The sequence below is a fragment of the Scomber japonicus genome, chromosome 10 (assembly GCF_027409825.1).
Source record: "Scomber japonicus isolate fScoJap1 chromosome 10, fScoJap1.pri, whole genome shotgun sequence".
In the NCBI taxonomy this organism is placed as follows: Eukaryota; Metazoa; Chordata; class Actinopteri; order Scombriformes; family Scombridae; genus Scomber; species Scomber japonicus.
This window is the reverse complement of record NC_070587.1, coordinates 31,448,972-31,468,427: the sequence shown is the minus strand read 5'-3', so window position 1 is coordinate 31,468,427 and position 19,456 is coordinate 31,448,972. Positions and strand designations below refer to the sequence as shown.

The following is a 19,456-nucleotide window of genomic DNA, read 5'->3' as shown; positions in this document are numbered from 1 at the left end:
TTTGGCTTGTTCCATCTTCCCTCCCTTCCTTCCTTCCTTCCTTCTTTCCTTCCTTCCTTCCTCCCTCCCTCCTTTCCTTCCTTACCTCCTTCTCTCTTTCTTTCCTCCCTCCTTTCCTTCCTTCTTTCTTCCCTCCTTCCTCCCTCCTTCCTTCCTTCCTTCCTTCCCTCCCTCCTTTCCTTCCTTCTTCCTTCTTTCCCTCCTTTCCTTCCTCCCTCCTTCTTTCTTCCTCCCTCCCTCCTCCTTTCCTTCCTTCCTTCCTCCTTTCCTTCCTTCCTCCCCCCTTTCCTTCCCTCCTTTAAAGGAATATCTTCTCTTTTTCTTTAAGTTTTTGGGAGTGTATAAATCAGAGGAGCTCCTACCTGATCAAAAAAAGCCTAGAAGTGTCTCTTTTTCTCGAGCACCCTGAGACACAACAGACTCCCTCAAAAGCTGCTCATCAACTTCTATCGCTGCACGATTTAACTACTACTACTTGTGTACAGTCTAGTACTCCAGCTGTGCTTTGGTGCAGAGGAAAGACTTAAAGCAAGTAGTTGAAACAGCTCAGTGGATAGTCGGCTCCCCACTTCCACACCTGAGTGACGTCCACTCGAACAGGCAGCATGGACGAGTGCAATATATAAATGCATTATATAACCTTATCCTTTGTATTTTATCTGCATCACTATGAATGGCCATTTATGAGTATTTAATTTGTATTATTGACTACTCCTGTATACAAGAGCAAATGTATTTATTCATTTATTACATCGTATCTGTGCTGCTAAGTCGAGTGGATTGCTGCAGAGTGAAGCTTCATTGTGTTTTACTATGCAATGGCTTATCTTATCTTAATGAGTGTTGTATAGTTATGTGATTTTATGAAGCGTGACTGTGTGACAGTTTTATTCAACCAGTGCTATTACTGGTGCCAATCTCATTAGTTAGACTTACACTTTTACTTAAATTAATACGTATATTTCATTTTCTAGTATTGCATGCATTTCACATTTTCCAAAACATTTTATATTTAGAAATGTAGATTCTGTAAACTCATGAAAAAGCCCTTTTTTAACTTAAAGACAGTGTAAAGTGAATTCAGACATTACACATTAAATAGGTCATAAATGTATTTCTAAAAAAGGTGTAAAAAGCATTTCAACCATTTAGATTTGACAAACTCACTTCACAAACTCACTTCACAAACTGTGATTTCTGTGTTCAGGATTTAGTGGGCAGGTGATTAGCATAAACCCGCCCCGCTGCTGTAGAGGTATAAATACATTCAGCGCACACTACTACTACTACAGTCTACAGTTAGCCAGTTAGCTGAATTAGCCGACGAGCTAGCAGCGAGTTAGTTGCCAAGTTAGCCGTAGAGTTAGCAGCCGAGCTAGCAGCCGAGTTAGCCGCCGAGCTAGCTGCCAAGTTAGCAGCTGAGTTAGCCGCCGAGCTAGCAGCAGAAAGCTCTCAGACCTAGCGTCCATGTTTCTGGTAGAGGTGGTGACTTTGATTGACAGGTGACACTTGGTAGGGGGCGGGGTTTGAGCGGACTCGGCGGCCACGCTCACAGTGTTTGGGAGAAGGGAAAGAGACTGATTTTTACACAACTTTTCATATATTCAGCGATTTTTTTTAATCATTAAAATTTGGCAGGGTGGTTAACAACACACTTTTCTGTGGTATGTCAAACTCAGAACACATATTTATTATTACTTTACACAGACTTTAACTGTATTTTCTCTCATGCTGCTTATTCGCCTGTATGTACTCTGCATTTGTGTCTTGTCAAGCTCTTGTTATCTTTTTACACACAGCATTTAACAGCCTATCAGTAAAGCTGGAAAAAAGCAGGTCAGCTTTATGACAATGTTGGATTTACTGTATTTTCCCTCATCTCCTCCAGTAAATGTACGATTTCCAGTAATATACACATATATATATTGTTATCTTATCATACAGTGACCATTTCCAGTAATATACATATATATATATATATATATTGTTATCTTATCATAAAGTGAGGAATACCATGCTAGAGAACTGTCTCTATATCACCACCACTGTGTGATCAGGCTTTTTGCACTGAATGAGGTCAAATTGTATGTATGTATGTCAAAATGTACTATGACACACATCTCTGCTGCACTGCAACAAAGATAAATTCCTCAACATTTACTGTTCTTGGAAATTAATTATTTTCTCTGACTTATAGGAACAAAGGAACATTTGTTGTGATCGCACTGGTCAACAAAGCTGCAACTGAAGAGCATTTGATCAAGTTAGAAAAACAATACTGAGAAACATGTAATATAATTATAGGCAATAATACAATTGTATATCCAGCATCTATTACTGTATGCTCTATCTTTTCTCTTTCTGGGACAATTTTGTAAACTTTCCCTCAATAATTTGCAGTTTAACAAATGAGCTGGCTCGTTCTTTCCCCAGACAGTTGCTAGGCTTGTAAATGACTAAATGATCCAAGTCTTATTTTTATACCATTTGTTCATTTTTAATCATTCTTTGTCAACCAAATCACTGACATCCAAGCCAAAACTATATAATTAAAAAACTGGTTCAGGGGAAATCTGTGGGTTTAATTGGATAAATGCATTACCGTTACATTTCTGCTAACTATATCTACATGATTATGTCTTTCTGAAGTACATTTGTACATTTTCCTTGAATAATTTGCAGTTTAACAGAAGATTGTCTGTTCACCTCAAAATGTTTATGGATTTAAGAGTTAGCTTTTTCTCTTAACTGTTTTTCCCCGCAGACAGTTGATTGGCTTGTAAAACACTCCCAGTCTTATTTTTATGCTATTAAACTATTTGTTTTTGGGAGGTTTTTTTCACTTCCAAGCTAAAGCTTGTAGTAAACCAGTAAAAAACTGGTTTAGTTCAAACTTGACAGTGAGTTCTGCAGGTTTAATTGGATAAATGCATTACCACAACATTTTTTCCAACTATATGCACATGGCTAGATACATACCACACTTCCCCATGTCCAACCTTTTGTATCCATAGCTATATTCAACAACCTTTGGGAACATTACAACAACAAAAAACTTCAAACTGTACACAACCCTCAGCACAGCCTTTTATCTGCTGTAGAATAAGAACAGAAAACATTCATATCTCTCTCCAGATATGTCGGATATGCAGAAGGACACTGAGTTTAAGAGAGGAGAGACTTTCTCTTGACAGTGGCATCAGCCCTGGTATCTTTTGTTTTCATTCCTTCTGCTCACCCGAGGAGAAAAAAAAACTGAAAGTACAGAGATTGAAAAGACTGAGGCCTGATGTGACATTACGCAAGTTGCATAACCAACACAATTTTGCCCACTTGGGTCAAGGATGCAGGCTGATGGAGCGGCACAGACAGAAACCATTTAGACGCACTGAAAACAGACGGAAGAGACAATTAGAGGAGCAAAAACTGAAAAATTACTCCCCCATCAGCCATGCTCTATTACTCTATTACTTTCCCCAAAACAACACAAAAGAATAAAGATGAAGACGCCTATTTGTGTAAAGAATTGAATATTAAACATATTTATCATCATTACGTCCTTCATAAGAAAACAGACGAGCTGCCGCAATTCAAGATGCAGCTTTTTGCCTTCTAGCTGCCCCTCACTCATAATGAACAGCACTGTTGATGATAGATCTTGTGATATTGAGAGACACCTCAAGGTAAAAGATCTTATGCTGTTCATGTTTGTCATCCTGAGGAACATTTAAAGCTGATAATACATTTGTAATGCACAGGAAACACATTAAGGTATCAATAAACAAATAAATATACTTGGTTGTATGTATCAAAACATTTTCCTTTCTTGTAAATGCTCAAAAAAATCCCATTGCGCAACATGATGCTCCACATTTATGACTATTGGACTTCAGACTGAATATATTTAAACTACATAACTGTTAATCATCATCATCGTAGCAAAAATGTTAATGTATTTCTTCTTAGAACATCATTTGTTATGTTTTAATGTCATCTGGAAAAATTAGTTACATTAGCAGATGGTCTATCCTTGACACTCAACCAGGTGAGACGTTCATGCATTTCTGCAACACTAGTTCTTGGAGAATCAATCAATCAATCAATCAATCACAACAAAGTTATCTCAAGGCACTTTACACATAGAGCAGGTTCTAAACCGAACTCTTCAGGTTTTAACTTTAAAGAGACCCAACATTCCCACATGAGACACAGTGGCAAGAAAAAACTCCCTTTTAACAGGAAGAACCCTCAGAACCAGACTCAGAGTGGGAGAACATCTGCCTCGACTGGTTGGAGTAGAGGAGAGAGAGGAAGGAGAGAGAAGCACAATGAAAATCAACAATGAAGCTAGAAGGTCCGGGACTGGAATCTGTCATCCGGATGTCTACAACCAAGAACCAGTGTTGCAGCCTTGTTTTGAGCCAGACTGTTCGATGCAGCAGACCATACAACTGAACAGTAATCTAGATGACATAAAACTAATGAACAAACTACTTGATGAAATAACTGTAAATTGAGAAACGGGGCACATTTACAGCTCTACCCATTTTGGCAACAGCTCTGTGATCAGACCGTGACAATGTGCAATCACGCCAGAGTCCAAGAAGCTTCACAGTTTTTACTTGCTGTATTGTTTAACCATCTATTTGTATATTAATTTTAGGATTATCCAATAATCTATACTTAGAACCAAACATTATAATCTTTGTTTTTGATATATTAAGGATAAGTTTATATTTATACTTGAAGTTTAGTTGAAGGTGAGGACACAGATATGCTGAAACAAGCGATGTCTTACACCTTAGAGATATACTTCCTCCTCTCCCTGCAGGCCGACATGCAAACTGTAAGCACCCACTGACCCTATGGAGCCTGACGGATATCCAGAGTCCTGTCAGCATGTTCTGTGACTCCTCGTGGCCGCTGGTGATTTGTCTGAATAACAGGATATGTTGTACCCTTTTTTTTTAAAAGGGGAAGAAACAGGCGGCACTGTCCTCTCATTGCTCTCAAACCACAGTCACAACCCTGGCTCACTGACCTCTGTGTGAGTTTGAGCACATCTATTTCTATTAGCTAGCTATCAACATGATGCATTGCTCCTTCCAGACAGGAAGATCCGTCTCCAGATAGTAAATTGGCATTGATGCATGGGAAATATATTTAGTTATAGCGAAGACTTGCACAAACCTCCAGCAGTGGAATGTAACTAAGTATATTTACTCAGATACTTCAAGTTTAATTGAAGTAATTTTACTTAAGTACAGTTTTGAATAGTTTGGCTCACATTTCAGATGTATATGAGTTGTTAACAGGTCCACCAAATAGTGATGTTTCCCTCTAAACTTCTCACATGCTTTCATTTCAATAAATGTTCAAATGATCCAATATTTCAGCAAAAATCAAAGATTAGAGAAAAAGTCCAAAAACTGAAAACACATTTGTGTATCAGAACTTTGTTTTTTCTTCTTTCCTCTCCCATTAATCATCTCACCAGCCCTCACATTTATCTGCTGACCCTTTGGAGGGGCCCCACCCCTAGGTTGGGAACCACTGGACTAAACTAGCTAACTGTATATAAAGTAGTATAAACTAGCTAACTGTATATAAAGTAGTATAAACTAGCTAACTGTATATAAAGTAGTGTACACTAGCCAACTGTACATAAAGTAGTGTAAACTAGCAAACTGTATATAAAGTAATGTAAACTAGATAACTGTATATAAAGTAGTATAAACTAGCTAACTGTAGCCTATATAAAGTAGTATAAACTAGTTCAACTGTATGTAAAGTAGTGTAAACTAGCTAACTGTATATAAAATAGTGTAAACTAGATAACTGTATATAAAGTAGTATAAACTTGCTAACTGTATATAAAGTAGTATAAACTAGCTAACTGTATAGTGTAAACTAGCTAACTGTATATAAAGTAGTATAAATTAGCTCCACCTCCAGCAGCAACAACAGTAACATGCTGCTCTAACACTGATGCTTCACTATTAAAACTGTAATTAAATTGAATAATATAATTTATAATATTCACTTAAAATATTAGTATCAGTCACAAGGGCCAATCTGGTGAAAATGGGTACCTTTACTTTTTATTATCTAAAGTAAATGTAGCTGCTAATCCTAATGTACTTGGTAGTATTTCTATATAGTGGTTTTGGCACTTTTTACTTAAAGATCTGATTATTTCTTCCACCACCAACAGTCTCTACTTAAAATCAAATCTATCAGGGATTGATATAAAATATTTACACATATTCACCTTAAAGCTCATTTAGTAGCTGTTCTGGACCTTTCAACGCAAACACTCAGCCTTCATCAGACGAGTGTTGATTTTCAAACTTTTAATCTTTTGGAACTTTTAACTTTAATTTTAAGTCAACATGAACATTGCTTGATCATGTGACACCCAGAGCATTCACAATAATGTGTTATGTGTTTCTTACTGTTAGTTTCAATGTGTTAAACACCCAGCAACTGTGGCTATTTTGACTGTACTTTACTGAAGACAATTATAGAAACAACTTTGTTTTTGTTTTGTTTATTAATTGCCTCGTGATAGTTTATTGCAAAAAAAGGCACAATACATGATTAGAAGAAATGTAAACAACAGACCAGCTCCACCACCAAAAGCCACTGAATCACTACAACATGAGTCTGCAAACATTTTTAAAACACTGCCCAGCTAAGCAACAATTAAATACACTCACAGGCCTTTTTATTAGACAAACCTGTGCAATTTAAATCAATCCAATACAAAATCTCTGCTTTAAATTCTACTGTTATGAAGTTTATACATTTTCAGTTTTTGTTAACATTGTGACAAAAGTGTGAGGTCACAGTGGGTGATGGTGGTATTAGGCTGCATTATATTGAATGGTGCTCTTAATATTATTTTGCCCCACTCATGTATGTTAATGGAGTGGACAAAATATTAGGAACCACTTAGTACCATCTCAGTAATAAACATGAAGTAGAATTATCAACTGTTTGACAATGTTAAACAAAAAATGAAAATGTATAAACTTCATGAACGTAGAATTTAAAGCAGAGCTGTTGTATTGGATTGAATTAAATTGCACAGGTGTAGCTAATAGGTTGGTGGCTGTATAATCCAAAGCACGTCTTTCCTGTATTTTATAACATGGTATTACCCACCCAACCCCAACACTATTATTACTACAGCACATTAAAGGCCCATTTATGCTCAACGTTAAATACGGATACGGATACGGACGGAGCCTTCTGTCCGTGCTCGGCGTTCATTTCGTCCGTATTTCTGCACGTTTCCATAAAGCTTACGGATACGGAGCCAAACGGAGCAGCAGTACCACCGGAAACCATGTGGGGGCAGTGTTGCTGTCACTACCCGATACGTAGCTCTAGTGAGACACGAAGAAGAAATAACAATGGAGGAACTTTTTGAGGAAAGGTTTGTGAGGAACAAGAGGAACATTATCAATATCTCCTCCACAGTCGCCATGTTTGTTTTTGAGTTTGTTGTTGTCATAAACTTTTGACTCTGTGCTGCCCCCTGGTGGATGTATTGGTTAACATCCATGCTAACGTAAACCACGCATAGAAGTATGTGAGCAGTGACGGTTACATCGTTTGAAGAGGAAGGATACATTTTCGTACATACGTTGAGCATAAATGGGCATTAAGCCTTATACAATAGTTCATGCAGGGGAGTAATAGTAACTTAAAACATGATTTTGAAACACAGGTTTAAGAAAACAAAAGAAGATGAAAGAAAGAAAAAATAAGATTGTGAAACATCAGCATTGAGCATTGACTTCCCAGAATGATATTTATCTTTGTTTGTTTGTTTATGGCAGTGCTCAGTGATTATTCATCCTTCGCTTCACTTCAGTACCAGCACACTGTCAGGCGGTTAGGATCAGCTGTCACGTTAAAATGCGCAGACACCGGCATGGACGCCTTATCAGAGCTCATGGTGTGAATATGTGACATGTTGTCTGCATTGTAGAAGGAGAGATTCATGGATGAGCAGTTTAGGTAAACCCCAATCTTTCTAGGTTTGCCTTCAACCACCACCACCTCTCTGTCTAAATTTGGACTACAGGCGGTACATTTTTGGCCATCGTATTTTAGGAAGTTATCTTTTACCCCTAGTTCCCAATAATTCCTCTGTCCAACCTCTATTTCCCAGTAATGCTGCCCTGAGGTGAACTTATTGACACTGAATACATGGTCGGTGCTTAATGTAGATGAGAGAGAAATGTCTTCACATTGGACAGCAGGTTGACCAAAACCGAAAGCACTACCCCCAGAAGCACTACCCCCAAAACTGCTTGCGTTTCCAAAAGAGCCCATGGTGTTTTGGTTAAAGGCGGAGCTAAAGCCCAAAGCCACGCTGCTTTTGGCTCCAATAACACCTCCAAAAGCTGGCATTGCTGTAGTTGTCCATTGGCTCTTGGTTGGTTGGTTGGTAGTACACAACAAACTTCTCCCATCATCACACACAGTTATATTCGCACTGTTGCTTTTGAGTGACAGCACTTCTTCTCGAGGTTGGATTACCTGAAGCATCTCCTTCCACATGAAGAACTGCAGGTGACTTGCATAAGGCCCCAGACACAGAGACGTATTCACCACCATGAGATCATCTGCTCTCGGCCTGAATAAATCTTCTGGAGTCATGCTGTTACCCTCCGTCCAGATCTTTAGGAACCTCTCTGGGTCAGTAACAGTCAGAGCTGAGGTCACCTTCCCCTCCAGCTCTCTGCTTTCTGACAAAGTTGTTTCTATAGCTTTTAAGTTCTTGCTCATTTTCTTGACAGCGTCGTCTTCTTTGTGTTTAAGTTCTTTCTTGATCTCATCTTCTCTCTTTCTCAGAAACTGATGCATCTCCTCAAATTCTCTGGAGATTTGGGTCATTAACTGATGAGACTTCTCCTTGGTTTTAGTTATTTCCTCCCTCTGTGAGTTGGCGTGGCTCTCTATGGCGTGGATATCAGCAGGAAGGTACTCTACACCCTTCTCCATCTCCTTCCTCAGAGATGCAGCGGCTTCTCTGATTGGTTTGAAGTTGTGTCCTTCATGCCTCTCCCCATCGCGGCATATGATGCAAGCTAGCTGCTGATCAGTGACGCAGAACAGTTTCAGCTTTTCGTCATGTTCGGGGCACATCAACTCAGCCACCTGTTTAAATAAAGAAATAAAGACATCAATTAATACATACATACATTCATACATGTTTAACCAGGCTGCTGCATTTATCAGCCAAATCTGATGGAGGAAATTAATTGCTGTCACATTCCAATATAAAAGTTATTGTCATTTAAAAGCGAGCGAACAGGACATTTTAATAGATTAATAATCTTATTACATTTATGATAATCAGGGGCGGACTGACAATCTGGATGTTCATGGCTGATTTTTTGAATAATTGTGTTCACATGAATAAATACTGACTCCATCATTTTTTTAAGACTGTGGGATGTTTATGATTTGTGGTTTAATGCAGTTCTAAATGTGTATAAAGAACAATTTCAGGTAAGAACATGAAGAATCCTAGATTTGTGTTTAAAGTGTCTCAAACTTTTGTGAATTTGTGAATATAAAAAACAGCTGCTGATGATGATGGTAAGTTATGTGTTTTATTTTTTATATTTTGCAGGTGTTTTTATTGTTTTGTCCGCATCTTTCAGACCTTTTGTCTCATCAGTCTAAACTTGGTGTTTGTGCTTCTTGTCCATCTTTGTTTTTGTCAAATCGGTTGTGTTACTTGGTAATAGCTCTTTTTAAAAATCTTTTATTTTTTATTTTGTTTGCACTTTTTCTCCATTTGATTTGCATCCAAATTTTGTTTCTGTGTAATAATAATAATAACAATAATAATAATAATGAAATAAAGCTATCTTCAGTTTGTTGGGTTGCAGTTGACATTTATTTGACTGTGACATCAGGTCCTGTGTCTCAATGTGTCGAATACATTAAAAATAATAAAGACCAAATACTAACACATTGTTCATAATTTTCCATTTAGATGTATGTGTTTTAATCATTTCTGGAAGTGCTCTCATGAACTTAGAATGAGCTACATCTCTAAAAGTCTGCACAAAACAAAAAAAAAAACAAAAAAAAAAAGCCTAATCCCAATTCTATCCACGTATTTACTTTGAATAGCCAAATTATGGGATGGCTACACACCTTTTTAACGCCTTGTAATTTGAGGAATGACAGGCCTCATAAACTGTGCTACCATAATGACGCACTTTTTTTTTCATAATGACGCACTTTGACCTGCTGATACTGAGACTCTGACGCACCTTGCACTGTAAACACTTTACTATTAAACTGAGTGCAGACTTATAGATGATGGAGATTAAATTGCATATTATATCATATAGCCTATTATATACAGAAATCTAATTATTATATCGACATCAACTGCACAATAAGTCCCAAAATACATCTGCACGTGCCTCTGTCGTCGCTTGATAGACAATAACACATAACTATCTCTCCATATTAATACCACCTACATACCTTTGCTCTTTCACTTCCATGCTCTTTCTTCTTCTCAGCTTCTTTTGCCTTTTCAACGAGGTGTTTCAATATATGGCTCGTTTGAAGAGATTCTGGGGTAAGTGATACCGAACCTGACCGACACTGCGGGCATTGATGCTGTGTGTTCACAACATCTATAATACATTTTCTGCAGAAAGAGTGACCGCAGTGAAGAGTAACAGGATCAGTGAAGATAGTCAGACAGATAGAGCAATGCAAATCCTCTAACGGAAAAACAGACGCCATTGCTAATGTTTCTCTCTTTTGCTCTGATGGACACTGACTTGGCAATTTTTAAGTTTCACTTTCCTCAAAAAGCCACACCCCCCATTTATCAAAATATATCAGCTATAATACAGTTATATGTTGAATATTTAGTACTTCACATTTAGTTATTTTTTCTTTCATTTGAGACAGAAATTAATTCAACATTTAGATTTAACATTTAACATATATATTTATATATATACTTCTTTTTTTTTTTGCATATACACATTTTTAACAATCATACACGCACACACACACACACACACAGACACACACGCACACGCAAATAAAAGAAAAGAAGAGTTGAGAGATGAGTTCAATGTAAAGTGAGATAAATATTCTAAATATTGCAGCCAAGAACAAAACCAAAATTTTACCATGAAATCTGCATTCTCTCTAATGGCCAGCAGGGGGTGTCCCCACTGGCTCCAAAAAGAAGCCTGTTTTTACAGAAGTCTATGGAAAAATTACTCACTTGATTTATTATCTCAGTAAACAGTTTCCTAATGGGTTCATGGTCTCAATCAGTAGTTTCAAGTCTTCTTCAATACAGCATGATGTTCATTTTGTAAATTATGGTCTAATTTAGAGTAAAATAGATGAGAAAGCACGGTATCCTTTGGAGCACGGCCTTGTGATTGACATGTCATTACCACAGCATTGTCACTTTTAGTCACTTCTGTGTTAAGAACAGTAAGAACACATGCTATGTTCTTAAAATACAAGGCAAGGCTCAGTAAATTCCTTTATTATAGCACCAGGGTCGGCCTGTGGCAGAGACCATAGGGCATCAAATGAGTGGTACATTTTTAAGGGGGTTGTTTGCTCTTATTATTTTTTTTTATTATTATTTTTTTCACGCCCTATATGTCAGCATTTAAAGCTGGCAATTCATTTACCTTTCAGGGGTGAGGAGGTAGTAGTGATAGTAGTGGTACTGCCATTTTAATGATAGTTTTCAAGCAACAAATAATGCGGTTGTTCTGCCTTGCTTGAAGACCAAGAGGAGATCTATCCAAATATGTGGATTGCATTCAAGATATCTGTGACTGACTGCTGCAGAGATGAGTCAAAGCTTAAACTTATAAAGACCTACTTGAGGTCCACAATGGCAACAGAAAATCTCAGTGGACTTGCAGTTTAATTGTAACTCATGTAACTTATGACTTTACCTCAAAGAAGGCTAGATATGTGTGTTTTTAGAAAAGAAAAGTAGCAAAGTTGCACCAAACCAAATTTCATACGTCCCACTTGATACCAACAGGTGTGCTTACAGCTTTATTCAGCTTTTGGAAACATGAACTTGTTCTCCTTTCTTAATGCTTTTCCTTTCTTTTTTACCCAATGCATCCTTGTCTTGTATGGGTTTTTATCTTGTTTTTCAAATCTGGTCAGTCAGTTTACACCCAACAGCCAACAAAGTTCATGTGCCAACTCAGGCCATGTCACCAAATACTCACTGAATGACGATCTGACCCCCACTCGACTTTTTATCTGGGGGACTGAAAGGACTTTGCCCGTGTTGGACCATTGCACTTAATTTGAATGTGAGTTAATTTGTTTAAGTTCTCGGACTGGAGGTACTATTGCTGCACATTTGTAAGCTATTTCTTGTTCTTCTTCTTCTTCTCAGCACAGTTGCATTTATTTAAATTACATGTTATCTTATTTATTAAATTCAAGTTCAATTGAAAAGCAAGTGTAGTTTTGGGGCTCCAATCTAAAAACCCTGATACGCCCTGATAACTGTTATTAGTCTTTGGAGCCATTTATAAACACACTAATAAGAGTGTAATATTTTGGTACAAGAAGCATGTCACTTAGTACAGTGGTGTTCCTTATTGACGTGTTTTTAATCATTTTTGGACAATGACTACGGCTGCCGTCTATAGCACACAAGGATAAGATATATCAGGCTTTACACACACACTTGTTGGTGGATCAGTTCATCATTGGTTTGGCTCCAAACATGAGATTTGAAAAATGAAGAAAAATGTAGATAATCACCAGTCTTCAGATTTCTTCATCATTAATCAATGCATTTATTTATGTTATAATGTTTAAATGTTGTCAAGAGATTGGATGAAAAAAAATGTGAAATGTGACATTCGTATATCACAGAATAAGATCATGTCTCTGTTATGGAATTTCACAAATATCTGAAATATTCCAGCCCTCATGTGGACTTGCCAGAACAGGACGTTGTCAGCGGATTCCTGATAATCCACTGAAAACATGGAGGTTTTGTCTTGATAACGGAAACCCTTTATCAAGTCTGAGAAAACGTTGCCTGCTTGTCTCACTATTGTACCTTGAACTCACTCTGCTATCTCCACATTTTGATTTTCATCCGTTCACTCACTTCATGTTTGCTTTGTAATGGTTGTGATCTGAGAAAGAAAAACTTACTCCTGCTTTTGCTGTCATTGTGAGTAACTCAGGATAAGAGTGTCATCTTAAATGGCTAAACTGTGGGTTTAACTTAATGTGGACAGGCTAACAATGTGCTCAGTGTTGTATGTATCAGTGAGCCTACCAGCCAGACAGCGGTTGTATTCATAGCAGAAGAGAAGCAGATTGTATCTGTTTAAATGACACTCGTAAGTGGCTCTGGATAAGACTGTCAGCTAAATGCCTGGATAGTTAAGAGGAAGAGGTGCCAAATTTGATAGCAGAGAAGGAAAGGCACTGAGAATTTAACCACAAGCATGTGTTGTGTCACAGAAAGCTGACTTTGTTTGCATGTAAAAATGTTGTCATCCTACACAGTCATTGTTTTATTCTAACTTAATTAATTACCATCATAATTAGTATTGTAGTAATGAAATAGTCAAGTTAATATGACAAATAATTAATTGATAGCTCTCTTAAAGTTTTAGACTAATCAACAAGATGTTCAAGAGTAGTTGATTGAGCAACATATCTCAAAACCTAATGGCTAGCTTGTGTTTTATTCACAATCCCCAGATGATGATTCCTCATGTTTTCAATGGCATGTTGATTATTTCTCACTATGAGGTCAGTGTATGAAGTCAAAATCTGAACATGAATGCAATGTTACTTTCATATATCTCCTTTAAATGTTCTACCACATCACGTCTAACAGCACTCTGAACCAACTTTTGGTGGGGGCTGCTGTGAGTGTGTTTAATCAGGGTGTGTACTCTTCAGGATGTTACATAACAGCACAGAGGCAAAGGTACGAGGATGCTTCGTGCTGTTCGTGCTGAGACCTTGATGAAAAGCTGGGCACCTGACCTTTTTGTCCCCGTCTCTTTGGCTTCCTCTCCACTTCCTCACGACAGGATGAGGAACTGGGACGTGCTGTTCAGCTCACAGGCTCAGCTCACAAAAAGCAGCTCAGGATACAATGATCCACACAACATTTATAGGCCTACTATACACATTAGGTTTTTATCCAGAGTGACTTACAGAGAAACAACTGACTGAACTCTGCTTACTAGATCTGCAAATATATAAAAGAGATATTAATAGACAGTACTAATTCTTAATATTATTAACCAACTTTTGAGGTTTATTTCAAGCAAACTGCTCACTGGAAACTATAGTTTAGTAGAACAGAGCCACTTCACCCTCTTCATGTTGAGTTTAACCTTTTCTAAGAGGGCCAAATCAAACAGATACCCCAGATCATTTGTTCTCTCTGCTGTAGGGTTTCTAAATAGGCTTTAGTGTTCCTGTATTGTGCATCCATGATCATTATAACTCACCTGATGACATTTATTATGTATATTTATGTTTCTATGTATTGTAAGGTTTTTTGTTTTTGTGTTTTTTATGGTGTGAATTTGGTAGTCGACTGCTATTGCAAATCAAATTGCCCCTTGGGGAAAATAAAGACTTTCTAATCTAATCTAGAATCAATATCATTTGCATTGTTTGAAGTATAAAAAAAATCACACTACTTCATGAATGTTGGTTATTATATTTATGGCATAGGACTTAAAAATATGGCAAACAAGAAGTAAAAGAGATGGATAACTTAAAAGGATTTAAAAATGTCTTAAAGTCACATCAGTCAGGTTTTCCTCACTGTAATCATTCCTCTTGTTCATTCTGACTATTAAAAGATCTTCAAATGTTCTTTAAGTGGAAGTGATGGAGGACAAAATCCACAGTGTTTCCACACAGTCATTTAAAAGTAGATATCAAGTGATATCTGCCACATTTACAGTCTTTTTATCATCAAATCCCCTCTTTGTGTTTCATCGGACAGTGTTGAGCTGTTGTGGAAGTATAGTAACAAAAGAGGGACTTTGGCACTAAAAAGACTATAATGTTGAAACATAGAAGACTTGATTTGACTCATTTGACTCATATTAGCTTCAGATCTCTTAGAATGATTATTTGTATTTACAGATGGCGACATATGCATATTTACATAGGTTTGCAAAAGTTTGAGCTTTGATTAATTTAAACACTTAAATAAAGCATATGCATTACTTATCATTAAAGTATTTCAATATTAATAGTGAACTTTAAATACTGCATTGTTTTCTGTTTATATCATGATAAAAAATCAATGTTATTAACATGAAGTGCACAGAGATTAAACTGGGTTCAGTCACTGCTGTCTTTAGATTCCAAAAATATAAAATACCACCCCCTAGTGGTCATCACCAGTTAGTACAACTAATTGTTTTCCAAGTTCTTTATGTTTTAGGGGTTTCCTTACACATTTACTCAAGAAATTTAGAGGATTAGATATAATATTAGATATCAGCCCTGATATTGACAAAATTGCTAGATCAGGTATCAGATAATTGGGCTGATTTACAAAGTTAGGAAAGTAATGTTTAAAGACCGTGTAAACTAAATTCAGACATTTTCTTCTAAATACATTAAATAGGTCATACATGTATTTCTTAAAAATGTATAAAAAGCATTTCAACGATTGAGATTTGAATTGTGGAGCTAGGCTTCACAAACTGTGTTTCAAGATTTCTGTGTTCAGGATTTAGTGATTAGCATAAACCCGCCCCTGCTGCTGTAGAGGTATAAATACATTCAGCACACACTACTAACCTACTACTACAGTCTAAAGTTAGCCAGTCAGCTGACTCAGCCGCCGAGCTAGCAGCTGAGTTAGCCGCTGAGTTAGCTGCAGAAAGCTATCAGATGTAGCATCCATGTTTCGGGTAGAGGTGGCGGCTTTGATTGACAGGTGACACTTGGTAGGGAGCGGGGCTTCAGCGGACTTGGTGGCCACGCCCACAGCGTTTGGGAACAGAGAAAGAGGCTGAGTTTTTCACAACTTTGAAGCTAATTTCATATATTTGGCGATTTTTTTTAATCATTTGGCAGAGTGGTTAACAACACACTTTTCACTTCAGTATCATTATTGGGACTGAAAAAGTCAGATCGGTGCATCCCTAGTTGCTAGCTTGTCGTGCTACATATTTCAATCATCTGCCTTACAGAGAACCACTCTGGAGACTGAAAACGTGATTGCTGCCATTAATCTTTGGAGACACTATTTTGCTTGAAACTCTTCATGACAATAAAACATGTCACGCAGTACAGCAATGTGGCTCACTCATGTGTCTCTTATAGTTTTTTGGGACAACAACAGAGATCTACAAGGCAGAAGAATAAGATATACCAGGCTTTGGATACACGCCGGCTACAGTAGTATGTCTTGAGAGTTTGACTTGTTTTCAGAGTGTGACAGGCTATATCCTGCACACCTTATTTGGAAAGTCCTGGCTCGAAACGGAGAAGATGACACCAATAAGCTGCACCTACAATGCAAACCAAAGTGTGATGTCACACCTCAAAATTTCATTTTTTTATGTACACTCTATGAGACACACACAATACTTGTTAGTAGATCAGTTCATTGTTAGTTTGGCTCTGCACATGAGATTAATTGACGTAGTAAAAATATAGAGAATCACTGGCCTTATCTGGACAGCTCATTATTTTACACATGATGAATATAAATTCAAATTAAAAGAGCATGAGGTGTGGTTGAAAACTGTTGTTCTCTAAAGCATAACATTTAACTCAGGTGAAGAAAGTGCTCTCCCTCCGTCTCACATGATTTAAAAAAAATTTTTTACTCACTTTCACAAGGTTTGCTTATCAGATCTTGAATCTGTCCGTCTCTATTTTCAGTCAGTTGATTATTCTCTTTTAGCAGTCGGTCTCTCTCTTGAAGCAGTCGGTCTCTCTCTTGAAGCAGTCCGTCTTTCTCTTGAAGCAGTTGGTCTCTCTCTTGAAGCAGTCCGTCTTTCTCTTGAAGCAGTTGGTCTTTCTCTTGAAGCAGTCCGTCTTTCTCTTGAAGCAGTTGGTCTTTCTCTTGAAGCAGTCCGTCTTTCTCTTGAAGCAGTTGGTCTCTCTCTTGAAGCAGTCCGTCTTTCTCTTGAAGCAGTTGGTCTCTCTCTTGAAGCAGTCCGTCTTTCTCTTTTAGCAGTCGGTCTCTGTCCTGCCGCAGTTGGTCTCTCTCAGAAATCAGGCCACTGACATTACTGGCTGACATCAGGGTGAAATTGTCAGTCGAGTTGTTAACGTACCTGTTACAAAACTCATCTACAGAGGGGAAAAACAGACGTGAAGTTTGTGGCAGTGTGCTAACACAAAGACACTTCAAGTTGAAAAGGAACTTATGAACTTATTGATAGCGTAGTCTGCCATAAAGTACACTGAGGACATCCAGTCAGCCTCCTGTCATCATAATATGTTCAATGACACTCTCATAACTGTGTGTTAAATACAGAACTAGAGCTGGGAAGTGATTAACTTAGCTTCGCATAAAGATTAGGACACATTTTGTCAATTGTAAAAATTGCAAAACGTTAATTAGTGATCTTCAGCTGTATCAGTAGAAATATTTTTGGCAGATCAAGGCTCGCTGTTTCCCTCTGCTTCCAGTCTTTATGTGCTATTGTAAGTCAACACTGTCTCCCGAAATAGTGTAATAGTCATGAAATTTAATCGATGATTCTATTTTATGTAATGCAAATAAAGAAGTATAAATAATATTAGTTTAGCTTTATGCATTGGGGTCCAACTTTGATTAAATTGGTCTAATTGGTTCTTATCATAATGATCTTGTTCAGTTATAAGGGTTTCCATTTTTGATTCCCAATTCACATGGACTGATAAATGATTGTTTAAAGTGAAGTTAATTGTTCATGGGTAATATTTTGTCAGAGTTAATGTACTGTTGTAAGTTCAAAATCAAACATCATGGAAATAGTGGTCACTTTATTGCATGTATAGGAGTTTTTAGATGTGTGCATCATGTTTGACATTGCCTTAGCAGAAGACATATGGTCAAATGAGTTGGTGTATTTATAGTTTTTTTTGTGTGTGTGTGGAAGGTGAGGGTTAATACTTACTGCCTTGTTGCTGAAGAAAAACATTCAGAGAGATTTGTATGATGCACAGCAGGCCAAAGCTCACTCCAACTACCCTGTAGATGATCAGTTGTTCTGAAGAAAACACACACACAATGATTTCATTACCTGTGTTGGAAAGATTTTTTTCCTTATTAACGTGTGTGTTAAAGTAATGTTAATGTAGCTACACTCTAAATATGATGAGTGCATGCCAACTATCTTAAATAACTCTTAGTCTATTATCTCTATTAACTATCTTTATACCTTTTATCCCCATTTTTTTTTTTAAATATTGTGTATTACTTGCACTGTCCTGTATGGAAACTATCTGTGATATACCTGCAAATTTCAGAAATTGGTAAAAAAAAAAAAAAAAATTGAGAGACTTGTAAAATGAAGTCTTGCCAAAAATACAAATTAATTCAAATAAAACCGAAACAGTCAACCTGTGAAAAAAAATGAAAAGCTGCCTGAACACCGGAGACATAAGTGAACGCTCAGAAGTGTTAAACAAAAAACCCCCCAAAAAACCCATTTACATAAAAGATATTCTGACCTGAATGACTTTCTCTCCCTTCCCCTCCGTTCCTGTTTTCCACCACTGGTGAGTTGACGTAGTGTCCAGTCTCCATTCTTCTTATCAGTGATTAGGAAAGTATGAATTTGCTCTGTATTTGTAGTCACCAGCTCCCTCATCATTACCTATTTACACAAAAGGATATGATGGTCACCGACCGCAGATAACAAAAAAAAGAAGTGTTGGTTACAAACTTGATGTTGACTCATATTACCTGCAGTAAACCACCTTCTACCCACACACATCTAATATCAGCAATTCAAAATAAAGGAGGTCAATTTTTTTTTTCAAACTCTAGCACAGGAAGGACCATGCTATTTGTGTGTCTGGTTTATTTGTAACCAAGAGATTTCTTACAGACAAAAGATGATGCAATAAGCAGCCACTTCTGTTAAATAACAAGTGATTACTGATCAATCAATAGCCTCTGATAATTGTTGAAGCCAAAGCAGTGTAGAACTAAATTAAACACAGTTTCTTAAATGGCTCAAACAACAATATTGCTCCTGAAATATGAAGCTAGCTAGCCAGGAGTCAGGATTTTGTCATTGTTTTTTCCCCCCCTTGTGTTATGATTAGGGCAGAGGCGGTCCTGGCTAGTTTTGCGCCCTGGGCGGACCAACCATCGACCCCCCCCCACCCCCCCAACACAAGCACAATATTGAACTATTTGTTATTTTATTACATATGTTATTAAATACAA

General features: G+C 37.3%; 1 protein-coding gene across 1 annotated transcript; it reads right to left on the bottom strand.

The window, feature by feature from the left end:
• Window positions 1–7,878: 7,878 nt before the first annotated feature.
• LOC128366898 (nuclear factor 7, ovary-like) lies at window positions 7,879–18,808 on the bottom strand. The gene is made up of 4 exons (XM_053327662.1): window positions 18,733–18,808; window positions 16,900–17,364; window positions 10,525–10,814; window positions 7,879–9,174 (listed from the first exon to the last, which is right to left on the bottom strand). Exons 1-4 carry the CDS (start codon window positions 18,806–18,808, stop codon window positions 7,879–7,881), a joined length of 2,127 nt encoding a protein of 708 aa, XP_053183637.1.
• Between the last annotated feature and the right edge of the window lie 648 nt (window positions 18,809–19,456).

Bases quoted from the DNA above. Each gene is read 5' to 3' on its own strand.
- LOC128366898 (XM_053327662.1), bottom strand. From the start codon at position 18,808: ATGGAGACTGGACACTACGTCAACTCACCAGTGGTGGAAAACAGGAAC. The intron at 17,365-18,732 runs GTCAGAATATCT...TCCCCTCTGTAG, and splicing joins AGGGAGAGAAAGTCATTCAG to ATGAGTTTTGTAACAGGTAC. The intron at 9,175-10,524 runs GTATGTAGGTGG...TTATTTAAACAG, and splicing joins ATGGAAGTGAAAGAGCAAAG to GTGGCTGAGTTGATGTGCCC.